Genomic DNA, 23,089 nt, shown 5'->3' on the forward strand with positions numbered 1-23,089 from the left:
ATAATTTCTTTGAACACTAATAAGCTACCACTCTGATCATACTCCTTCCCTCAATGTCCCCTAGGAGACAATGAACGGTCATCAAAAGCAGAGAGCATGTGAACTAAATCAAGTCTCTCTACCCGCTTCGCGCTCAGAAAAGAGTATCACTATCTCGTCATCGTGGATAGCGAGACCAAACACTTTAGAAACACATTTCTCAAGTCAGAAACTATAGAAATGATCCCTGAAAGTATAGTCTTGCCTGAGAAATGTCACTCCCTCACTACTAGTATCTGGAGCCTAGGCTTCTGCCTCATGGTTGTTAGACCAAAGCCATATTGCACACAATTTATAGAGGAAATCATCACAGCCAAACGAAAATAAAAAGGATTCAATTGACGGCTATAAAATGTGGCAAATAGTAGAGATGTGTGTAACTGTTATTTAGAATATTACAATATTTTATAACACACATCCATGCCCATTTCCCCATCTTCACATACATTAAAACATCAATATGCTAGAAATGCAAAGCACAGCCTACTTATGACAGTTATTCATACCATTAATCCCTCCATTACTTGTAAAATAGTTTACTAATTTACTTTATTCAAAATACCCAGAATGCTGTCTGGTGACATACCCCTCCTCTGTGTTTTTCATTGGTTACTGTAATGTTTCTGAGCATGTGGTAGCTTCATGTGAGGGCTAATGCTAACAACAACTGAAGTAAAACTCCTTCATGTGGAGCTAAGCATTGAAGTGATCGACACAACATGTGGATTGGCTGAATGCTGGGGTTAAAATCTATAAATGAATTTGACACAACAATTGTGACATGCAGGAAAAGCGGAGAAAATCACATTTAAATGTTAATGGTAGCTAACTAGCATCAGCCCATCGCGTGCACCCATTATAGACGTCCGGCTAGAAACGAGATTTCTTATTAGTTCTGGTGTAAAATCGAGACAAGTTCCGCGTCTCAATTTTCACCACGATTCAAGTCCAAAAAATACAGCTGAAATATCTGAAAAATGTGGTTCTTACTCGCTGCAGTGCATGAGTGTCTTAATAGTTTTTTAAGTCTACTGCTCACACTGGGGTTTAGTTACTGACATACTGGTAATTATTACAAGATTATTGTGATACTCTATTGATCCCCAGAGGAGAAATTTGGCTTTGATTCGTTTCGCCCTCTTTCACATGGAGGTCAGAGTGGAGAGTCAGTTACAGATCAAAGACGCTGAAGCTGGTAGGAGTCAGTGTCTTGCTCAAGGACACTTCAGCAGCTTCTGGTTTAACCCCCTGAACTTAAATTTCCCCTTAAGTTGCTTCAAAGTTAGATACATTTTTTTTTTCAAAACTGTTATGACAATGTCATAAACATACAGTATCTGTTCATTTCAACACCTCATTGAAGCTACAGTATATCATGATGCTGATATTGAGTGAAATACTCAAAGCCAAGATGCCATTTTTTATGGCTGCATCGTTACATCAAATGGAAAACAATCTAGATGCGCTGTGCATCATTTTACACACATTACCAAAATAATACGTTTTAGGTTTAATAACATATGAAAAGTAGTTTGTACCATTCAATATAGACCTTTCATATGATACATGAGACAACAAACTATAAGCTTCCACGAAAGAGTTACATTGCATGTGTCATCTAATTAATCTAGTAATTTACACTACACAGTGAATGTAACACTATAGCTAAGACTTATAAATTCACTCTGCATAATAATTTCTTTGAACACTAATAAGCTACCACTCTGATCATACTCCTTCCCTCAATGTCCCCTAGGAGACAATGAACGGTCATCAAAAGCAGAGAGCATGTGAACTAAATCAAGTCTCTCTACCCGCTTCGCGCTCAGAAAAGAGTATCACTATCTCGTCATCGTGGATAGCGAGACCAAACACTTTAGAAACACATTTCTCAAGTCAGAAACTATAGAAATGATCCCTGAAAGTATAGTCTTGCCTGAGAAATGTCACTCCCTCACTACTAGTATCTGGAGCCTAGGCTTCTGCCTCATGGTTGTTAGACCAAAGCCATATTGCACACAATTTATAGAGGAAATCATCACAGCCAAACGAAAATAAAAAGGATTCAATTGACGGCTATAAAATGTGGCAAATAGTAGAGATGTGTGTAACTGTTATTTAGAATATTACAATATTTTATAACACACATCCATGCCCATTTCCCCATCTTCACATACATTAAAACATCAATATGCTAGAAATGCAAAGCACAGCCTACTTATGACAGTTATTCATACCATTAATCCCTCCATTACTTGTAAAATAGTTTACTAATTTACTTTATTCAAAATACCCAGAATGCTGTCTGGTGACATACCCCTCCTCTGTGTTTTTCATTGGTTACTGTAATGTTTCTGAGCATGTGGTAGCTTCATGTGAGGGCTAATGCTAACAACAACTGAAGTAAAACTCCTTCATGTGGAGCTAAGCATTGAAGTGATCGACACGACATGTGGATTGGCTGAATGCTGGGGTTAAAATCTATAAATGAATTTGACACAACAATTGTGACATGCAGGAAAAGCACAGAAAATCACATTTAAACGTTAATGGCATCTAACTAGCATCAGCCCATCACGCGCACCCATTATAGACGTCCGACTAGAAACGAGATTTCTTATTAGTTCCGGTCTAAAAATGAGACAAGTTCCGCATCTCAATTTTCACCACGATTCAAGTCCAAAAAATACAGCTGAAATATCTGAAAAATGTGGTTCCTCCTCATTGCAGTGCATGAGTGTCTTAATAGTTTTTTAAGTCTACTGCTCACACTGGGGTTTAGTTACTGACATACTGGCAATTATTACAAGATTATTGTGATACTCTATTGATCCCCAGAGGAGAAATTTGGCTTTGATTCGTTTCGCCCTCTTTCACACGGAGGTCAGAGTGGAGAGTCAGTTACAGATCAAAGACGCTGAAGCTGGTAGGAGTCAGTGTCTTGCTCAAGGACACTTCAGCAGCTTCTGGTTTAACCCCCTGAACTCAAATTTCCCCTTAAGTTGCTTCAAAGTTAGATACATTTTTTTTTTCAAAACTGTTATGACAATGTCATAAACATACAGTATCTGTTCATTTCAACACCTCATTGAAGCTACAGTATATCATGATGCTGATATTGAGTGAAATACTCAAAGCCAAGATGCCATTTTTTATGGCTGTATCGTTACATCAAATGGAAAATAATCTAGATGCGCTGTGCATCATTTTACACACATTACCAAAATGATACATTTTAGGTTTAATAACATATGAATAGTAGTCTGTACCATTCAATATAGACCTTTCATATGATACATGAGACAACAAACTATAAGCTTCCACGAAAGAGTTACATTGCATGTGTCATCTAATTAATCTAGTAATTTACACTACACAGTGAATGTAACACTATAGCTAAGACTTATAAATTCACTCTGCATAATAATTTCTTTGAACACTAATAAACTACCACTCTGATCATACTCCTTTCCTCAATGTCCCCTAGGAGACAATGAACGGTCATCAAAAGCAGAGAGCATATGAACTAAATCAAGTCTCTCTACCCGCTTCGCGCTCAGAAAAGAGTATCACCATCTCGTCATCGTGGATAGCGAGACCAAACACTTTAGAAACACATTTCTCAAGTCAGAAACTATAGAAATGATCCCTGAAAGTATAGTCTTGCCGGAAAAATGTCACTCCCTCACTACTAGTATCTGGAGCCTAGGCTTCTGCCTCATGGTTAATACACTAAAGCCATACTGCACTCAATTTACTGAACCTTTTTTATGACACAGCCTACTTATGATAGTTATTTAGAACATTAATGCCTCGATTACTTGTAAAATAGTTTACAAATTTATTTTACTCAAAATACCCAGAATGCTGTCTGGTGACATACGCCTCCTCAATGTTTTTCATTGGTTACTGTAATGTTTCTGAGCATGTGGTAGCTTCATGTGAGGGCTAATGCTAACAACAACTGCAGTAAAACTCCTTCATGTGGAGCTAAGCGTTTAAGTGATCGCTATGACATGTGGATTGGCTGAATGCTGGGGTTAAAATCTATAAATTAATCCGACATAACAATTGTGACATGCAGGAAAAGCGGAGAGAATCACATTTTAACGTTAAGAGCAGCTAACTAGCAACAGTCCAACGAGTGTACCCACTCTAGACTTCCGACTAGAAACGAGATTTCTTATTAGTTCTGGTCTAAAATGAGACACTTCAGCAGCCTAGGAGCTTGAACCCGGGCCTTCTTGGTTTAACCCCTTGAACTCCTTTTTTTTTTTTTTTTTTTTTTACAAACTGTTATGACAATGTCATGTAGCGGTTACACATTCTGTATCTGCTTCTTCCAACATTTCACTGAATCTATATAGCGCTTATACTGAGTGAAATATTCAAAGCCATTTTTGTGGATGCACCATTAAGTCAAATGGAAGAGATCTCGCGTTAGATCTCTTGAGCATCATTTTAGATAACGTTACATTTCCATGTAATTCAACATGACATATTTGCTATCTTTTGACTGGCTTTAAAAAATAAAATAATTGAAAGTACAATTTTGTCTATGGATTAACAGTTACATCGAACAACACTAATATTAGCCAATTCGTGTAACTTTAATTTATCTAAGTGAATGACCAAATATTCTCTTTACCGCAACACAACTTGAGTTTGTGGATTGATGGAGGTGACTACCAATTCACGTTAAATTATATACGTTAACGTTTACTTGATCTTTCCCGCGTTAGCTTAGTCAGTCCACCCTGACCTTGCTAACTGCAGACGGTAGGGCACCAACTTTCCTTCTAAAAAACTTAGCTTACTAGTCAAATTTACTAGTAGCACACAGTTTTAACTCCAACATAACGGCTGTCTGCGGCTAGCTAATGTTAGCCAAGCCAACGGTAACAGTCGGATGCTAGGAGACCCAAATAATAGCCGGATGGTCCCCCGTTCCGCAGGCTGCAGCTGGGTACACTTGGATGCTAGCAGTTAAACTAGCTAGCTTAATCGCGCAACGCCAATAACGGATCATGTGAAGGCGGACTTTGTCAAACATTTTGGACTCGACTTCCAGCAAGGCCGTTGTTAAATTAGTGAGCACGTCCAAGATAAATGACAAACGCTTTAAAATTGTTTTAATATATTGTAGATATATACAATCATAGCAACAACTGAAAAAGAGATATGCTTACCATCCATCAGTCAACTGTGACGAAACAGCCCCAGACCTAGCCCATCTGCGCATGCGCTAAGGATAGAAAATGATAGAAATGTATATAAAAACACACCGTAAAAAAACATAGCAGCATAAAGAAAAACACTGATAGTCTGCTACTTGGGCATATGTTATAGAGAAGACGAATCAAGAAGAAAGGTAGGAAACAGCCAGGGATACAATGGGAAGGAATACTGGGTGTTGAAAATTTGGGATTGAATTTGATTAAATTAAATGTGGATTATTTATTTATTTATTTTAATTTATTTTGACGAAAACGACTTTGAAGTTCCAGTTTTTCTAAGATTTGTATGTAATGAAACTTACATATTGAAAATAAATGTATACACTGCTCACCACATAATACATACATTACTGTAATGTTTTAGAAAAATAGTTTGTTTCTTCCACCTGCAGAAGTAGTGGAGCTAGGACTCGGTATTACACTGCCCTCTTGTGGTGTGTTGGCGGTAACAAATCACAGGCTCACTGGCCAATATCAACTGGCCAACAGGAGTGTTTTTGTAAATGTTTCAAACATCATAGAAAGAGTTCAGTAGACTATATGTGACTTATGGCTGATTGAATATGGAACTGGCTTTGTTAATGGATCTTCTTTTCTTTTTTCCTTTCCCTGTTCCATCAGTTTGTTTACTCTGACGTCATACACATGCGCCGCAGACATGTTCGCGACCAGGAAGCGACATTTCAGGCATGTTTTCAACTCTTTCAGTCATGCTTTTTAAATTGAAGATTTTCACTGTAGATTTATTGGTACATGGTAGGACATTTTCAATAAAACCACACTACGATTTTGACAATCTGTTGACATACGACTTTTTTGGCTACTGAATAAATCCACAAATGAATGGGATTCTTGTACATTCTGTACATTCTGTCTGTGTTTTGATTTACTGCTCGAAGTTCAGTATTGCTCTTACCTGTGCCTAGACCTTGCAGCAACATGTATTTACTTATGTACACAAAAACACAGAGAAATGTAGTTGAATAAAATCTCTTTTTCAGGCGATGCAGCTAGCTGACACAGAAAACAGCAGAAGATTGTAATGGCACATATTCCCTTAGATGAAGGCGAAAAGCAGCTGAATGGAGACTCAGCTGCTGCCATCACAGAGGTGATGGATCTGCTTCATATAGACGTGGAGGCTGATGAAGCGGAAAATAGGCCAGGGAGAGAAGATGCGCTGTATTCAGTAAGTTTGTTTACCAAGCCTTTCTTAAACAAGGACTGCTGTAAAACCTTTAACAACCAAACATGAGAGTTTGGCTTTCATGCAGGCTAAAGCTCCATATGTACCAGGTTCACTTCAGAAAAAAATCCTCTTTAACATCTCATTCATTATGATTTTAATGATAAATCTAATCCCCAATGTTTTCCTGTTCTGAGATTATCGGTAAATACCAGAAGACTACAGCTCAGGATTATTCTTTTGGCTTCTATTCCTTCATTAACATTGAATTGAAACATGCTGATATTTACTGTGTTTACTGTATGCACTGTGTGTCCTGTAAACCCATAGACTGAGTCCTTATGAGCTTTTGATGTGTGGTGTTTTACATGTTTAATGAACAGAGGAATGTCTTGAGAAAGCAGCGGCACTGGGAGAAGCAGCTGGCTGCGAGGAAGAGCAAGAGGAAAGAAGAAAAGCAGAGGAGGAAGCTCAACCGCGAGCAGGAATCAGGTAAAGATACAAATACACTACCATCATTTTGGTTTTTGTAGGGAGATTGATGGTGAAACGAATATACTTGGATATACAATGAGTGTAAAATATCTGAATGCCTGCTTCTACTTTTTCAGTGAAATCAAGTAATCAGGTGAATTCAGGTAAAAGCTGCGATCCCTTATGGATTTCCTCTTGAACCTACTTCAGTCTCGATGGGAAGATGAAGGAAGACAGGCTAAAGAAAGAATTAAAAAACATGCAATAAGGCTCTCCTAATATTGTCCTGTCTTTCCTGTGTTTTCACTGTGCAGGCTCCGGCGCGGACCGTCCTCAGCTCACCAAGCGGGTCGTCAAGGCGATCACCAAAGAGCGTCTGGCTGAAGCTCAGTCCACAGGGATCAAGCTCTGCGTGGACCTGAGCATGACGGACTGCATGTCTGACAAGGTGATGAGCAGCGCTCACACTTCATATGACAGGACATACTAAGATGTTCACAGGTATAAGTTTAAGTTTAGGTTTATTAAGTACTCACATGGCAGCTGAAATACGTGAGCATCACGATAATATTTAGTTTAAAAGGTACACATCATGAGATAAAAAAATAATAAATAGTCACATAATAGATTATTAAAACGAAGTATAAAACAAAGCTTATTTTGCTGGTTGTAATGACTTCCAAACTCAGACAGAAAGAGAGAGAGAAAGTGAGTTATGAACGCATATGCATCTGTCTGTTCACGTGTGTGTGTGTTTACGCCTACCTTCGACTGTGTGTGTGTGTGTCGTTCAGGAGATAAGCCGGCTGGCCGGCCAATTGCGGAGGCTGTACGGGTCGAACAGGAAGGCGACTCGACCGTTCCACCTGCTGCTGACGGACCTGAGAGAGGACAGCCGTCTGTACAGAGAGTGCCTCAGGATGAACGACGGCTTCCTCAACTATGTGGTGAATATTCAAGTTCAGAGTCCTGAAGATACTGCTAATCTTTCTCAAATCATAGAGAAAACTGGAGAAAAGAAGGCTGTCTTTTACTCGTGTGAAGCATTTTGTAACTCTATTGTAATTATTGTTATCATTATGAGTTTTGCTTTACCTGACATCACCCTGCAGGCATCAGTACTCTCATACTCAAGCTGAATGTTGAGATGAATAGCTTTAACCTCCATTCAAAACAGTAACTTTATTGTAACTTATAATGAACTTTTCTACAGAGGGCATTTTTTTCCCCCTTGATCTGACTTTTTGGTCCTTTTCAGTAGCAGTTTTATTGCACTATTACATAATACACTTGCATTACATGTTAGCAACAATGTGAACAGGAGCAAATGCAAAAAAAAGGATATTTCTAATTACCTTATTTTTAATTTCAGGGGCATTTTATGAACTTTCAAGGGAATTTTTGACCCAAGCCCCCATTCATTTCTGACCCTGTGGTATAATATGCCTGATGAACACTTGCTGTAAGTTTAATTGCCTCAGTTGTTTCACTCACTGGTCTCCTCTGTAACCGGACCAAAGTGTGTTTTGAGCAGCTGCCTGGACTCCATTTTTTTGTGTGTGTCTCCCTCAGATGGACATAACAGAGGAAAGCTGTCTGGACCTGTTTCCTCCAGAAAATGTCATCTACCTCACCCCAGATGCTGAAGAAGGTGTGAAGGATTTACATAAATGGCCCTTATGAATAATTTATCTTAGTGTAGGGGAGCTGAACTCAAATCAGCCTGCCTCTTCAGTTGTAGTGAAGTTCATACATAAGTACAGCAAACGCTTACTTGAAATGCATCTCATGGCAGGCAGAGGGAGCCCACACCTCATGTTAATGTCCCCATAACTGAAAATGGTACATTTATCTTAGCCCAAACCTTTTTGTAGTGTATGTCTCCTGTTGTCTCTCACTGGCAAATACCAATAAGAATAAAAGTACATGTATATCAGTTTTCTAAACAAACTTACAAAATGCTGTACATGCATTTCTGCTGCTGCTAAATTCATGCCATGCTCTCTTGTTTCTTATTTTGTTTCAGCCTTGGAAACGGTGGATGCTGACAAGGTTTACATCCTTGGTGGCCTTGTGGATGAAAGCATCCAGAAGGTATTTTATACTAAACCAGACTGCAGCAGTTGCTTTTAAGCTGCAACTGCACAACATCAGCATCACATAGCAGCAACTTGATCAGCAATATCAACCTGATCGGATGTCAGTTTTCTTCTTTTATATTGTATTTATTATAAAATTCACCTTCATTGCTACTCAGGTCACATAAAATCCCCTCGCTCTCTTTATTTATAATGCAATTATATCAATGCATTAGTAGAGTGGTTCTCAACGTGGGGTCTGGGGACTACCAGGGGTCCTGAGGGGCTTCCAGGGGATCCACAGCAAATTGTTGAATTGTTAAACCATTTTAAACATTTTATTTACAATAAGTTAACACAATGAGAGAATGTAGAAGAATGACTGTTTTGATCATAGTTTCACTGTTATCCCTCCACCTACAATACAGACAGTCACGGAATTCTGGACAAAATCATATCTGACAATAAAAATATTCTCAGATTTGGGTCTGAGAGAAAACTTATCAAATGGGGGTCTGTGGCTCTAATATGGACTAAATTATCAATATTGATTTTTAGTTTTTAAGTTTTTTTAGACATAGGCTTTTACTTAACTGATGTTTCTGGGAATGTTGTATTTGTATTTTGTATTATGTATTTTACTTTGTCATGTATCCTTTTCCTCCTGCTATTATTACTTTTCTTTAATTCCTGTGAAGCACTTTGTAACTCTGTTTTGATAAGTGCTATATAAATAAAGTTATTACATCATTATTATGATTATTCCTTGCTGTGTCTCCCCAACAGAAAATCAGCTACCTGAGGGCCAGGGAGCTGAGCGTCCACACGGCGAGGCTGCCCATCGACGAGCACATGGTGAAGAGAAACAACCCCAAGAATTTCCACTCTAAGATCCTAGCAGTTAACCAAGGTGAGCGCTGTGAATGTTTACTGACAAGACAGTGGAAGGCTTTGATGTTGCTCATGCAGGAGAAAACCCATTTGTTTTTTCTGTGAGAAATAAAACAGATGTTCCTCTCTCTCTCTCTCTCTCTCCCTCCCTCCCTCTCTCTCCCTCTCCCTCTCTCTGTTTCTTTCTCTCTCTCTCCCTCTCTCTCTCTCTCTCTGTTTCGCTCTCTCCCTCTCCCTCTCTCTCTCTCCCTCTCTCCCTCTCCCTCTCTCTGTTTCTTCTCTCTCTCCCTCTCTCTCTTTCTCTCCGTTTCTTTCTCTCCCTCTCCCTCTCTCTCTCTCCCTCTCCCTCTCTCTGTTTCTTTCTCTCTCTCTCCCTCCCTCTCTTTCTCTTCCTCTCTCTCCCTCTCTCATTCTCTCCCTCTCTCTCCCTCCCTCTCTCTTTCCCTCTCTCTCCCTCTCTCTTTCCCTCTCTCTCCCTCTCTCTGTTTCTTTCTCTCTATCCCTCTCTCTCTCCCTCCCTCTCTCTCTCCCTCTCTCTTTCCCCCTCTCTCTCCCTCTCCCTCTCCCTCTCTCTGTTTCTTTCTCTCTCCCTCCCTCTCTCTCTTCCTCTCTCTCCCTCTCTCTCTCTCCCTCTCTCTCTCTCTCCCTCTCTCCGTTTCTTTCTCTCTCCCTCTCTCTGTTTCTTTCTCTCTCTCTCCCTCTCTCTCTCCCTCTCTCTGTTTCTTTCTCTCTCTCTCTGCAGTGTTCGACATCCTGTTGACTTTCTGTGACACCGGTAGCTGGACGAAAGCCCTGCAGGCATGGTTCCCACTGGGAAAGGGTTATGTCACTGTGCCAGAAGCTCCCCCTCTTCTTGCCACTGTAGCACAGACCTAGCATCATGGATTAACTTGGGATCATCTTCATTTTACTCTTGAATTATTCAACACTGAAATGGAATCCGACACCTGGCCTGGGAGGAGATTTGTGAGGAGAATCAGACACAACACTGTCTGTTGTAACTTGAAGGGAATGTGAGAAGTGTCTGGTTAAGGAAAACTAACATTGAGCAACATGTGCTGATACACTTTGAGTTGAAAACTAAAAGGTGTAATGATGTGATCTTATCTGATTGTGGGAAATCATATCAACAAAACCACAGAACCATTGTGACATTTTGACACTTCTCATGAGTAATATTATGACGTCCGTGACAGGGAAGGGCAGTGTGAATGGAGCGACTCTAGTTTTTTTTTTTTGTAGCTAGGACAATTCTAGATTTTGTAGCTAGATCAACTGATTTTGTTATAATTTCAAAACATTTTGATTGTAATACGAAGAAATGCACAGAAACCCCTCAGGTGATATTTGTTTATCATTTAACTAATACGTCCAGTGACACAGCCATTATCTTTATAACGGGTAATCACATGTTGTGCTTTTGATGTGCGTCCCCACAGAGAATGTCCTCTTTTTTTCTCAAATCACTATGTTATCAGTGTTTTTGTACGTAATATTAAGACCATATTTAAATAAAAAAGTCTATCTTAATTTTTGCGTTTTGAGTTGATTGACACAAGATGATATAACACCAGTCTGATTGGAATTTTCTGCAATGTTATTTTTTTAACTTTTGTAAATCAATGTCATCCCCTGTGAATGATGACTCTCTGCGGTTTTGTAGTTGGACTCTCTGCGCTGATACCTAAGAATTGCATGCTGTATGAGTCACACAACCAGTTTCTGAATTCAGTCAGACATGGAATCACTTTAATCAAATACAACAAACGTTCTGGAAGTTGGTGACACTGGTGCAGAGGCACACTGACAACTTACAGTACAGACTCTAACAAACATGGTAAGAACAACAGGACTTCACATTCAGTGCAAAGGAACTGTGCAAGACTTGTCGACTATACATGTCACTTTATAAACCTACATTTAATTTACTTTAAAGCTATGAAACAGTCTTTCCAATATGTAGTATTCATTTTTTATGAAAATCCTTTATGAAGAACTTTATTCAGCAACAGATCACTTGTTCCTAGGGAAGCTATTCCAAAAAGAAAACATATTAAAAAAATATGACTTGCTACATGTTTGCTTTCAATCAAAGTAATTGATTATATTACAAGAGAAATATCTTATACACTACACTTACACTAATGTCACACTACATTTTCCTCACTTTTACAAGCACACTGCAGTGACTCATGCACACAGTGAAGCATGCTGGTCATCCAGCATCCAACTCTTCAGCAGGACAGCTGGTAACTTACTTGTTTACTTACTTTCTTTCTTTCTGTCAGACCAGACACAACATTTTCACATTTAGCATAAATCCATTAAAAACTTGCGCAAATTACTAAAAATATTCAGTAGAAATACAATTACGAAATCAAAGTTGACTTCAGAAGCAGCTGAAATAATACTGACATCATTAATGACACTATGTTGAAGATAAACTAAAAAGGTTAAATAGTGTCTTCTGTTAGTCTGTGATTCATCAAAGTAGGTAACACAAGTGGCTCACAGTGAAAGCAAGGAGTTACCCTTGGCATTTACTGTTTCTGCAGCTTCAGTGGCAACATGTTGCCGTTTTTAGACATTTTTAGCGGGAGGAGTTCCTCCCTGCTGCTGGAGCTGCTTCTCCAGAACAAACTGGATGAGCCTCTTCACCCAGGATGACCGAGAGTTCAGGCAGATCTTCTCCCCGCTCGCCAGGCCGGCGCTGAACAAAAAAAAAAAGCAAAAGATGCACCACAATTTTTTCATACAGAGCAATTCGACACTATATATCTCTGACATTTAAGGTCTGATATCAAATTGCTTGTACTGCCTACATAGACAGCTGGCTTGCATGAGAGGGACGTTATTTCCTTTTTTCTATTAAGTTTCTTTCATATTTATGCTGTCCTTTTTGCTGTGAAGCACTTTATTACCCCGGTTTCGAAAGGTGCTGTATAAAAATTGATTTACTCACTTACATATTGAGGGTTTGGTGTGAAAGGGGCATCAGTGACATTTTGGCAAAAGTGAGTATTATAAATTATTGGAAAGCTCTTGCTGAGCTCTATCTGATGGTCAAAAGAACACATTTGTAATCAGAAAAAGCATTAAATTAAAAGGGGAAAACCCAAAAGATTCAAGTGAAAACTCTAAAATTGGTGCAAAAAAGGGTGTAACTGCAATTCATTTTTTTTTTATAGAATATCAATTTTCTGAATCTCAATTTCTGTAGAAGTATGAATGCTTCCTGTTTTATGTTTTGAGTAAAAAAGATGCAGTTATTTAGTTTTATCACTTACACCACTTTAACTCTAAATCCTCGATACTGTAGCACAATACATGCCATTTAATGGATTTAATTCCCCCAAATACCTTACAGTACTATGTGTGCATGGCATCAGACCTCTAACCTTAACATTGCATAATAGTGCCTTGACCTATAAAGTTTATAATAATAAGGATATGCTGCTAAAGCAGATAGGAAGAAACAATTGTTCTTGATCATAAAAAAAGATAAAACCCTGAAACTATGCATGATGGGTGTGGCACCGTGAGAATATGCTCTAGCTGCCAAGGAAAACCTAGAAAAACCCTGGGGGGCTTAACACTGTTTACCAGACCGGGCCTGGGCATGCAGTGATTTTGTTAATCACAAATGGAATTCTACTCTAATAAACATGTATAAGTGTAACTGTAAACAGCATAGAGAACGTCCACTTGCGTTTCCATCATTACAGCTTGGTTTCTACTCACAAGCCTTTTCCCCCACAGGTATTTACTTTAGCTCCTCTATCTTCCAGCTGGGTTTATTTATTTAAACACCTTATTTATTAAGCTTGGGATGAATCACAGTGATAATACATCAGTCAGAATAAATAGAAATATTCCATTTTTGTTCATATTGTCTTACTCTCAATGGAAACAGTGCAAAACAAGTATGTAAAAGAGTTTTCATTTTGCCCAACAAGGTCTTATGTTATCTAATGTCCTTTCAAAAGTATTACGATCTGATAATTTGATTTTGCGTGACTTTTTTCCAATGGTCAACGTCTCCCCTTCAGATCTAAAGGACTTACATGACCTCTGTGGAGGGGCAGTGAGGTCCTTCAGGGAAGATCTTGATGCTCCTCAGACTGTCTGGAGGGATGATCCTGGACTCCACTTGCAGGCAGCGACAGTGTGTGTTGTAATCCCTGCTGATTGGTGGCATGCCTAGCATGAAAACACACACAGTCAGCATACAAATATTACAATTTTAATCATACTGGCATATCATTTAGAGGCTTCTCTCTCTTTCCAGTGTTTTCCTTTATAATTTCTGCAAATAAACAATTGCCTGATGAAAATTGCTGTTGATTTTAATATGTTGTTTAAACATATTCATATTCAAACATATTCATATTCAGTGAAGCATCAGATTTATCCAAAGACAGTAGTGAAACAAGAGACTCTTATTTGCTTTCTTTGGTGTATGCCAAACCGATCTGCATTGCGCAACAAAGGTTTGCCAATGCCATTCTGAAACAGCCTGTTCATTCTCTGGAAACTCGATTGTCCAGGCCCTGCCATGATGAACCTGATCAAGTGCTGACAAGACCAAATTCTGAACTTTTGCTCCCACCACAAGCCCTCATCTCTGGTATTGTGACATGTTTGCACTTCCTCTTATTCACCCTGCAATCTTCCTGTTCACTAGAGTTGAAATAACGGATGACAAGGGATTGCGTTTTCACCAAAGACCTAAAAGTTTGTGATGGGTTGAGTTTGTATATGGTGATCCTAAATCCACACATAGGTGATCAATATACTATTACACCAAAATATGACACGAATACACTGCTTACATACATATTAGATACATACTGGGGTTAGACTGATATGTAAGTTTGCTGATATATTAAATATCAGATATCAGTACACAGATCACAGCTACATGAAAACAGTCTGTAAAACCTGCAAGGTAAATGAATTTCTTTGCACATTTTGTTTATTCATTTAATTGTTCAGTTATGTTTTTTGTAAATTAATTCATCAATTAAAGGCCTAATGTATTCAAATGTTTCCCCTACCATTGAATAGGTGCTTTAAGGAGCTGCTAATCCACCTGGAAGAATTTCATTTGTTTCAATGGAGAGTTTTAGCGTCACATCATGGTCTAAACTCTGTTTCAGAGGCTTTTCCACCCGTACAAGAGTAAAACTCTGGGGGGAAACACTGAATACATGTAGTTTTTTGGCATGAATATGGTCCAATTTAAAGACAGTGAGTATCAGCACAAAATATGGGCTATCAGCCGCTTCAGTCTAGCAATATCGGTATAAGTATCAGCCTTCAAAACACCCATATCGATCAAACCCTAATACATACTGGAACCAATTTATAGGCTACTATAAAGTGATATGTTGCTCAGACAGAGACTATCATGCTATATTGTTATATTATTATTCTATATTGCTATATTCTTACCGTTTACGAGGACAGCCATGGTTGCAAACACCAGCAGCAGACAGAGCTTCATGTTGTTGGAGTGTGTTGCCTAGTTGTAACTCAGATGACGGTCATACAGCTGTGGAGACGGATATTGATACACATCTGCACCTCACTATTTATTCATACAGATATCATGTGCTCATCATGAACTCAGCTGTGGGAGATTTCAGGAAAAACCCTAGTTCGTGTGTGTGTGTGTGTGTGTGTGTGTTGGTTTCACTTTAGCATGTTCACATGTGCAGCAGCAGGCAGGTCATGAGACTGTGGGTTCAGGCACAGACCACAGGCCCTGCTGTGGTTACGGACGGCACGCTCTCAGCAGCCGCAGAAATGAATCATACAGAGCGAGTATTTGACGCTTGGCCCAGAAGCTTCATGACAATTCTGTTCAAACAGGAAAAATGGTGAATAAACAAAGCTAAATAGCCGCGGGGATATCATCATCAACAGTCCTGGAAACAAACACAGCTTTGGCTATGTTTTCGTCATTGTCAGTTGAAAACCTTGTAACTTGATTTTCATGTTTTAACTTAAATTGAAGGAAGACACGTTCCTCTATGGGTTGAGTTAAGTTCTACAACTTCTGGGCTGATGAAAACCTTTAAAAAACCCATTTGGATGAACTCAAAACACATTGTGGTCAAGCTGAAGACAAGGCTGTTTTTCTCAGTTCCTGAAAAGACGACATTTAGGAGAAGTGAGGTTTTCACCCGCCGTCAATGATAATATGATGCTGTTGATTGTGCTGTTGTTGTTGTTAAAGCTTGTTATTGGTAGTGGTGGTGGTCTATTTGTGTGTGTGTGTGTGTGTGTGTGTGTGTGTATGTGTGTGTGTGTGTTAAAGGTCTGCTAGTTCCTGGAGGCTTGTTCTATGTTTGCGTCTGTGTCTGTGTCTGTGTCTGTGTCTGTTTGTGTCTGTGTCTGCGTTTGTGTCTGTGTCTGTGTCTGCGTCTGTGTCTGTGTCTGTGTCTGTGTCTGCGTCTGTGTCTGTGTCTGCGTCTGTGTCTGTGTCTGTTTGTGTCTGTGTCTGCGTTTGTGTCTGTGTCTGCGTCTGTGTCTGTGTCTGTTTGTGTCTGTGTCTGCGTTTGTGTCTGTGTCTGCGTCTGTGTCTGTGTCTGTGTCTGTGTCTGTGTCTGTGTCTGCGTCTGCGTCTGTGTCTGTTTGTGTCTGTGTCTGCGTTTGTGTCTGTGTCTGTTTGTGTCTGTGTCTGCGTTTGTGTCTGTGTCTGTTTGTGTCTGTGTCTGCGTTTGTGTCTGTGTCTGTTTGTGTCTGTGTCTGCGTTTGTGTCTGTGTCTGTTTGTGTCTGTGTCTGTGTCTGTGTCTGTGTCTGTTTGTGTCTGTGTCTGCGTTTGTGTCTGTGTCTGCGTCTGCGTCTGTGTCTGCGTCTGTGTCTGTGTCTGTGTCTGCGTCTGCGTCTGTGTCTGTTTGTGTCTGTGTCTGCGTTTGTGTCTGTGTCTGCGTCTGTGTCTGCGTCTGTGTCTGTGTCTGTGTCTGTGTCTGCGTCTGTGTCTGTGTCTGCGTCTGTGTCTGCGTCTGTGTCTGTGTCTGTGTCTGCGTCTGTGTCTGCGTCTGTGTCTGCGTCTGTGTCTGCGTCTGTGTCTGTGTCTGTGTCTGCGTCTGTGTCTACGTTTGTGTCTGTGTCTGCGTCTGTGTCTGTGTCTACGTTTGTGTCTGTGTCTGCGTCTGTGTCTGTATCTGCCTCTGTGTCTGTATCTGTGTCTGTATCTGTGTCTGTGTCTGTGTTTGTGTCTACGTTTGTGTCTGTGTCTGCGTCTGTGTCTGTGTCTGCCTCTGTGTCTGTATCTGTGTCTGTATCTGTGTCTGTATCTGTGTCTGTGTCTGTGTTTGTGTCTACGTTTGTGTCTGTGTCTGCGTCTGTGTCTGTATCTGTGTCTGTGTCTGCGTTTGTGTCTGTGTCTGCGTCTGTGTCTGTGTCTGTGTCTGTATCTGTGTCTGTGTCTGTGTCTGCGTTTGTGTCTGTGTCTGCGTCTGTGTCTGTGTCTGCGTCTGTGTCTGTGTCTGCGTCTGTGTCTGTATCTGCGTCTGTGTCTGTGTCTGTGTCTGCGTTTGTGTCTGTGTCTGCGTTTGTGTCTGTGTCTGCGTCTGTGTCTGTATCTGCGTCTGTGTCTGTGTCTGCGTTTGTGTCTGTGTCTGCGTTTGTGTCTGTGTCTGCGTTTGTGTCTGTGTCTGCGTCTGCATCTGTGTCTGTGTCTGCGTCTGTGTCTGTGTCTGCGTCTGTGTCTGTATCTGTGTCTGTGTCTGCGTTTGTGTCTGTGTCTGCGTCTGCGTCTGTGTCTGCGTCTGCGTCTGTGTCTGTATCTGTGTCTGTATCTGTGTTTGTGTCTGTGTCTGCGTTTGTGTCTGTGTCTGCGTCTGTGTCTGTATCTGTGTCTGTATCTGTGTCTGTGTCTGCGTTTGTGTCTGTGTCTGCGTCTGCGTCGGTGTCTGTATCTGCGTTTGTGTCTGTGTCTGCGTCTGCGTCGGTGTCTGTATCTGCGTCTGCGTCTGTGTCTGTGTCTGTGTCTGTATCTGCGTCTGCGTCTGTGTCTGTGTCTGTGTCTGTGTCTGTGTCTGTGTCTGCATCTGTGTCTGTGTCTGTGTCTGTGTCTGTGTCTGCGTTTGTGTCTGTGTCTGCGTTTGTGTCTGTGTCTGCGTCTGTGTCTGCGTCTGTGTCTGCGTCTGCGTCTGTGTCTGTGTCTGTGTCTGCGTCTGTGTCTGTGTCTGCGTTTGTGTCTGTGTCTGCGTCTGCGTCTGAGTCTGTGTCTGCGTCTGTGTCTGTATCTGCGTCTGTGTCTGTATCTGTATCTGTGTCTGTGTCTGTGTCTGCGTCTGTGTCTGTGTCTGTGTCTGCGTTTGTGTCTGTGTCTGCGTCTGCGTCTGTGTCTGTGTCTGTGTCTGTGTCTGTGTCTGTGTCTGTGTCTGCGTTTGTGTCTGTGTCTGCGTCTGCGTCTGTGTCTGTGTCTGCGTCTGCGTCTGTGTCTGTGTCTGCGTCTGTGTCTGTGTCTGTGTCTGCGTTTGTGTCTGTGTCTGTGTTTGTGTCTGTGTCTGTGTCTGTGTCTGTGTCTGCGTCTGTGTCTGTGTCTGTGTCTGCGTTTGTGTCTGTGTCTGCGTCTGCGTCTGTATCTGTGTCTGTGTCTGTGTCTGTGTCTGTGTCTGCGTTTGTGTCTGTGTCTGCGTCTGTGTCTGTGTCTGTGTCTGCGTCTGCGTCTGTGTCTGTGTCTGCGTCTGTGTCTGTGTCTGTGTCTGTGTCTGTGTCTGCGTTTGTGTCTGTGTCTGCGTTTGTGTCTGTGTCTGCGTCTGTGTCTGTGTCTGTGTCTGTGTCTGCGTCTGTGTCTGTGTCTGCGTCTGTGTCTGTGTCTGCGTCTGTGTCTGTATCTGTGTCTGTGTCTGTGTCTGCGTCTGTGTCTGCGTCTGCGTCTGTGTCTGCGTTTGTGTCTGTGTCTGTGTCTGTGTCTGTACATTCAGTAGGGTTACTATAGTTTAGGATTTGTTTTTAAATAGTTTTAAATTTGTTATTGGTAGTGGATTTCATTTTAGTTTTACGGGTTAGGGTTAGGGTCAGTAGGCAAGATAGTCTTAGTTCAGTTAAAATTTTTCACAGTCTCGTTTTTATTTTTATTTCAGTCTATGGCAATGTTTTTTAACACCTAGTTTTCATCTTAGTTTTAGTTTATCACAATAACCTTGCTATTGTAGTACCATTGCTGTACAATTCTCCAACTTGCTGTTACACCCAAACACATCAATCCTGTCACTTACATTTTAAATTGATTTCTTGACCCTGCAAACAAACCCTTAGGATTTGGATTCAAGTCCCTATCTGTTAGTATGTTAGTTTCATAGTTATGGCTGGGAAATTATAATTGTCTAATGGCAGTAATCCCAGATCTGCATCTCCACCAAATTTCATGGAAATCCAGTCATACATTTTAGAGATATCCTGCTGACAGACAGACAGACAGGCAAAAACAAAACCTCCTTGGCAGAGTGATAACTGGCATCACTCAGGTTTTTAGCTCTTTAATGACAGTGTCCTTTTTGACTTGACTTAAGTACCACGTTTTTGAAAATGTTAACAAATTAAGCTTCAATCATTTATATGCTTTAAGTAGATCATTCTTTCTTTAGTGTGTATCTGTTTGTATCTGTTTTCAAAAGTCCTGAATCCTTCATGCAGCTTTTTTACCAGATCTTTGAGCTCTGTTCCTGTCTCCAGAAGACAGTCAAGCACGTGGGACTGATAAGACCGTACCCCCTCCCTTACGCACTCCTTGTCTTTGTGCTGAAAATCATACTTGTATCCCTTTTTTTGCTTCACTATTCAGAGAACTGCATTTGCCACTGCTGTGAACTTCTCTCCTTGCTGCACCCTAATAAATAACCTTTATTGGGAGAACACAGAGATCTCAGCTTGAATTCTTCACTGATCACATTTTTCTGTCACATGGTTTATCAGCGTTATGTTCTTACAGTCACACCCAGGGCTCCTGAAAGCCTGTTTCTTTATCAGGTCAGATCATGCTGAATGTGGGTCAGCATGCAAAGCCACGAGGCCGCATGACTGCAAAGACTGAAAGCATGTATGATGACTTGGCACAATTGTCATTTTCATGTTTTCCAAGCACAGCAATAAGTTAGATTTTTACAGTCTCATATAGCAGAAAATGACCAGAATATCTGTGGGGGATTGATAGGGTTATTGATTGAATAGCAATCACTCAACGATTACTTCGCCAGGTGCTGAGATTTCTGACTTTCAAATTTTGTTTTCTGGTCTGTGCTCTCTGAAAAGCTCTCTGATCATTGGAGTTTCAGGACACTACAGGTCGCCATTATTACTTTACTAGTCTCAAGTTCTCCTTATAACTATCAAAGGAAGACAGAAAGAAAGAAAGAAAGAAAGAAAGAAAGGAAGAAAGAGAACAAAACAAAGAAAGAAAGTATTTTCAGTCTGATTCATGCATGTTTAACATGTCAGACACTGAGCTCCTGCCTCCATCTGTGTCTCTTTAGTGTATCAGGTTTGTTGGTCTGTCTGCTTTCTTTTAGATTCGATGAAAACTTTGATGATCCCTGTGGGGAAATTGGGTTGTCGCAGCAGCAGAGAATAAAATATGAATAATATATAGAATAAATCAAACAGAGAGTACTGATGAAAATAAATAAATAATTACAACAATCAAACATAGTTAAAAGCATATAGTAAATACATAAATAAATAAAGATGCAGCCTCTTGAGCTGGAGGCGAAAGATGCTAACCAGACACGTTAATTAGACACTGGTTCTTTTGGTCCTTTGTTTTTTTCCCAGGTAAAATATTAAATTCCCATATTCTACACTTTCCAGTGTTTTATTTTTTGTCTTGAGGTCCATTAAAAACCGTTTGTGTGGTGTCATGTACCAAAAACACTCTCAATCCATTTTTACACGTTCATTTTCCAGCATCTCTCTGAGCCTTGCCAAGAACAGGCTGTTTCTGTTGCTGTGTCCTTAAGGCTCATTAATATTAACGACCCCTCTGTTCTGATTGGCTAACCGTTTCAACAGTGAAACGTGAGGCAGCACAGACCCGGCAGCTGCAGGCAGCTACAGGTAGGGAAAAGTCTCTGGTAAATACATGATAACTGCTCAACCGCTTTGAAAAAAACACTGTCAGCCTATTATTTCTTATAAAAATGATAATGAGCGAGCCTTTGCGACGCCACAAAGTTACAGAAGTCCAAACGGCTTGTTTAGAGGCTCGGTTTTCTAAAATGGATTGTGTGGATTTAGTTGGCGACCGTGCGTTTTGATACTTTCACGATGTTTAGATAGTGTAGCCAGGTAGTCTGAGCAGTCATTATAAAAAACAAAGTCATCAGACAGGTATGACAATATTAGAATAACTACTCCCCTCAGTTATTATGTTCCATTTGCGCTCCCTAGTGGCGTAATTGAGAGAGGGAGGTGAGCATGCGTCGACAAGTTTTTTTCTGTTTTTTCTTCTTGCTGAGACAGACACGAGCACAATAGTAGCGCCAGCAGGTAGCTCTTGTGCAGAAAGTTGAAATGGTCTAACCACTTTGATTAAAGTAGAAAACTAGCAACGATAAATGAGGAGAGATTCTTGAAAGCAAGTTATATAAGAAGTTATACAACAGCCACGGAGCTGCCGACCCGTCCAAACGGCGTTTGTATCGAACATTCCGGCTGGTTTTTTGTTGAGACTATAGATAGTATTCGATTAGCGTCATCACGGTCGCTGCGGCCATATTGTTGACATAGCGCTGCAGCTGTCAACTATAGTGACAGCAGCGCTAATAGGACGCTAGCCACTGTTAGCGTTATCTCTGTTGTCTATTACCGTTTCTGTTGCGTTAGGATCTATTATAAAATAGCGATGTGTCCTGCATTATACACAGCTGTAGTAATAACAACAATAAAACCCCCGGGGTTAGTTTGTATGCCTCCCTGCTGTCCGCAGACGTGAAGGGAGAGAGGATCTGCAGCGCAGGAGAGATGTGTGGATAGTTAGCAGAAACAGGCTAAACTTTCAGCCAGCTCCTCACAGCAAAGTCTGTTCACCTCATTTTACCACAGGTAACAGTGAACAGTTGTGTGGTGTACCTGCTTCTCCAGCTTCTCCACCTCCTTCTCTGACTTTTATTCCTTGTGGCGGATCGCAAACAGGTACACCACACAACTGTTCACTGTTAACTTAATAGCTAAGTTAACATTATTGCCGTTGGATCAATCATGACCAATCAATTTACAAACTCTTCCTCACTTAGCTAACGTTAATGTCTACCTGTGGTAAAATGAGGTGAAGAGACTTAGCTGTGAGGAGCGGGAAGCTGAAAGTTTCACCTGTTTCTCCTAACTATCCACACATCTCTCCTGCGCTGCAGATCCACAGTCTCTCTCCCTTCACATCTGCGGACAGCAGGGAGGCATACAAACTAACCCCGAGGGTTTTGTTGTTGTTACTACAGCTGTGTATAATGCAGGACACATCGCTATTTTGTAGCTGCAGAGCTATGTCAACAATATGGCCGCGGCGACCGTGATGACGCTAATCGAATACTATCAATACTACAGACAGAACTGCTGCTCGAGCCGCCGTCATCCTACTGCCTCCTGGTCTCCATCTCCATCATCACCATCTTCTCACCGCTCACTGGATCTTCACCACCATCATCATCTCCACTACTCATCAGATTCAACTTTCTTCATCTTCTCCATCCTCTTGGGAGCCAGGATGGACAGTTCTCCTTGCTAAGGGTGGTGGTAGGAACTTGATTGCATTCAGAAAAACTCATGAAACAGGGTTGAACAAACATAGAGACTGATTTCATATTCCCTTGGTTATTTCTATGAAAGGTATAGACCATTTCATTTTGAGATCTTGTTTTATTTTTTTTCATTGTTCTTGTTGGGCCTCAACATTTAAAAATTGTGGTTGAAGTACACTGGGTTTGAACCTGAATTGCCTAGCTAAAATTGGTTGCCATAGTGAATAATTTAGTTAGCCATATTAGGTTCTCTGTGCAAATTGATTATAAATTAGTCAATACTAGGAATTTTGTATCATTTCAAGTTGTAATTAGTCCTGGTTGCGGGTGCAATTTTGTTTCATGCCCAAGATGTGTACGAGTTCAAAAATTCCTGTAGCAAAATGGGAAGTGTAGTACTGTAGATGAAAGAACATATGCAAGGTTATTGTTCT

The 23,089-nt window shown here is 40.6% G+C and overlaps 3 protein-coding genes and 3 non-coding genes across 6 annotated transcripts in view; 1 reads left to right on the forward strand and 5 right to left on the reverse strand.

The window, feature by feature from the left end:
* The window catches only part of mfap3l (microfibril associated protein 3 like), a 63,756-nt gene extending 51,630 nt beyond the window's left edge, over nt 1-12,126 (reverse strand). Inside the window, exon 1 of the mRNA XM_071918046.2 lies at nt 12,114-12,126. The gene's annotated coding sequence lies outside the window, so the exon portion shown is untranslated. The remainder of the gene's footprint in view (nt 1-12,113) is intronic.
* Nucleotides 27-242, reverse strand: LOC144538008 (small nucleolar RNA U3). Its single transcript, XR_013504018.1, has one exon. It is a non-coding gene; the product is annotated as a small nucleolar RNA U3 (small nucleolar RNA).
* Nucleotides 1,758-1,973, reverse strand: LOC144538009 (small nucleolar RNA U3). The gene has a single exon (XR_013504019.1). It is a non-coding gene; the product is annotated as a small nucleolar RNA U3 (small nucleolar RNA).
* On the reverse strand, nt 3,489-3,704 carry LOC139926370 (small nucleolar RNA U3). Its single transcript, XR_011785305.1, has one exon. It is a non-coding gene; the product is annotated as a small nucleolar RNA U3 (small nucleolar RNA).
* trmt10b (tRNA methyltransferase 10B) lies at nt 6,313-11,400 on the forward strand. Its single transcript, XM_071918055.2, has 8 exons — nt 6,313-6,465; nt 6,846-6,954; nt 7,251-7,384; nt 7,731-7,883; nt 8,509-8,587; nt 8,963-9,030; nt 9,801-9,924; nt 10,648-11,400. Exons 1-8 carry the CDS (start codon nt 6,319-6,321, stop codon nt 10,779-10,781), a joined length of 948 nt encoding a protein of 315 aa, XP_071774156.2. The 5' UTR covers nt 6,313-6,318; the 3' UTR covers nt 10,782-11,400.
* On the reverse strand, nt 11,633-15,477 carry cxcl19 (chemokine (C-X-C motif) ligand 19). The gene is made up of 3 exons (XM_071918056.2): nt 15,360-15,477; nt 13,970-14,105; nt 11,633-12,615 (listed from the first exon to the last, which is right to left on the reverse strand). Exons 1-3 carry the CDS (start codon nt 15,409-15,411, stop codon nt 12,486-12,488), a joined length of 318 nt encoding a protein of 105 aa, XP_071774157.2. The 5' UTR covers nt 15,412-15,477; the 3' UTR covers nt 11,633-12,485.
* Nucleotides 15,478-23,089: the final 7,612 nt, after the last annotated feature.

The sequence above is a fragment of the Centroberyx gerrardi genome, chromosome 23 (assembly GCF_048128805.1).
Source record: "Centroberyx gerrardi isolate f3 chromosome 23, fCenGer3.hap1.cur.20231027, whole genome shotgun sequence".
In the NCBI taxonomy this organism is placed as follows: Eukaryota; Metazoa; Chordata; class Actinopteri; order Beryciformes; family Berycidae; genus Centroberyx; species Centroberyx gerrardi.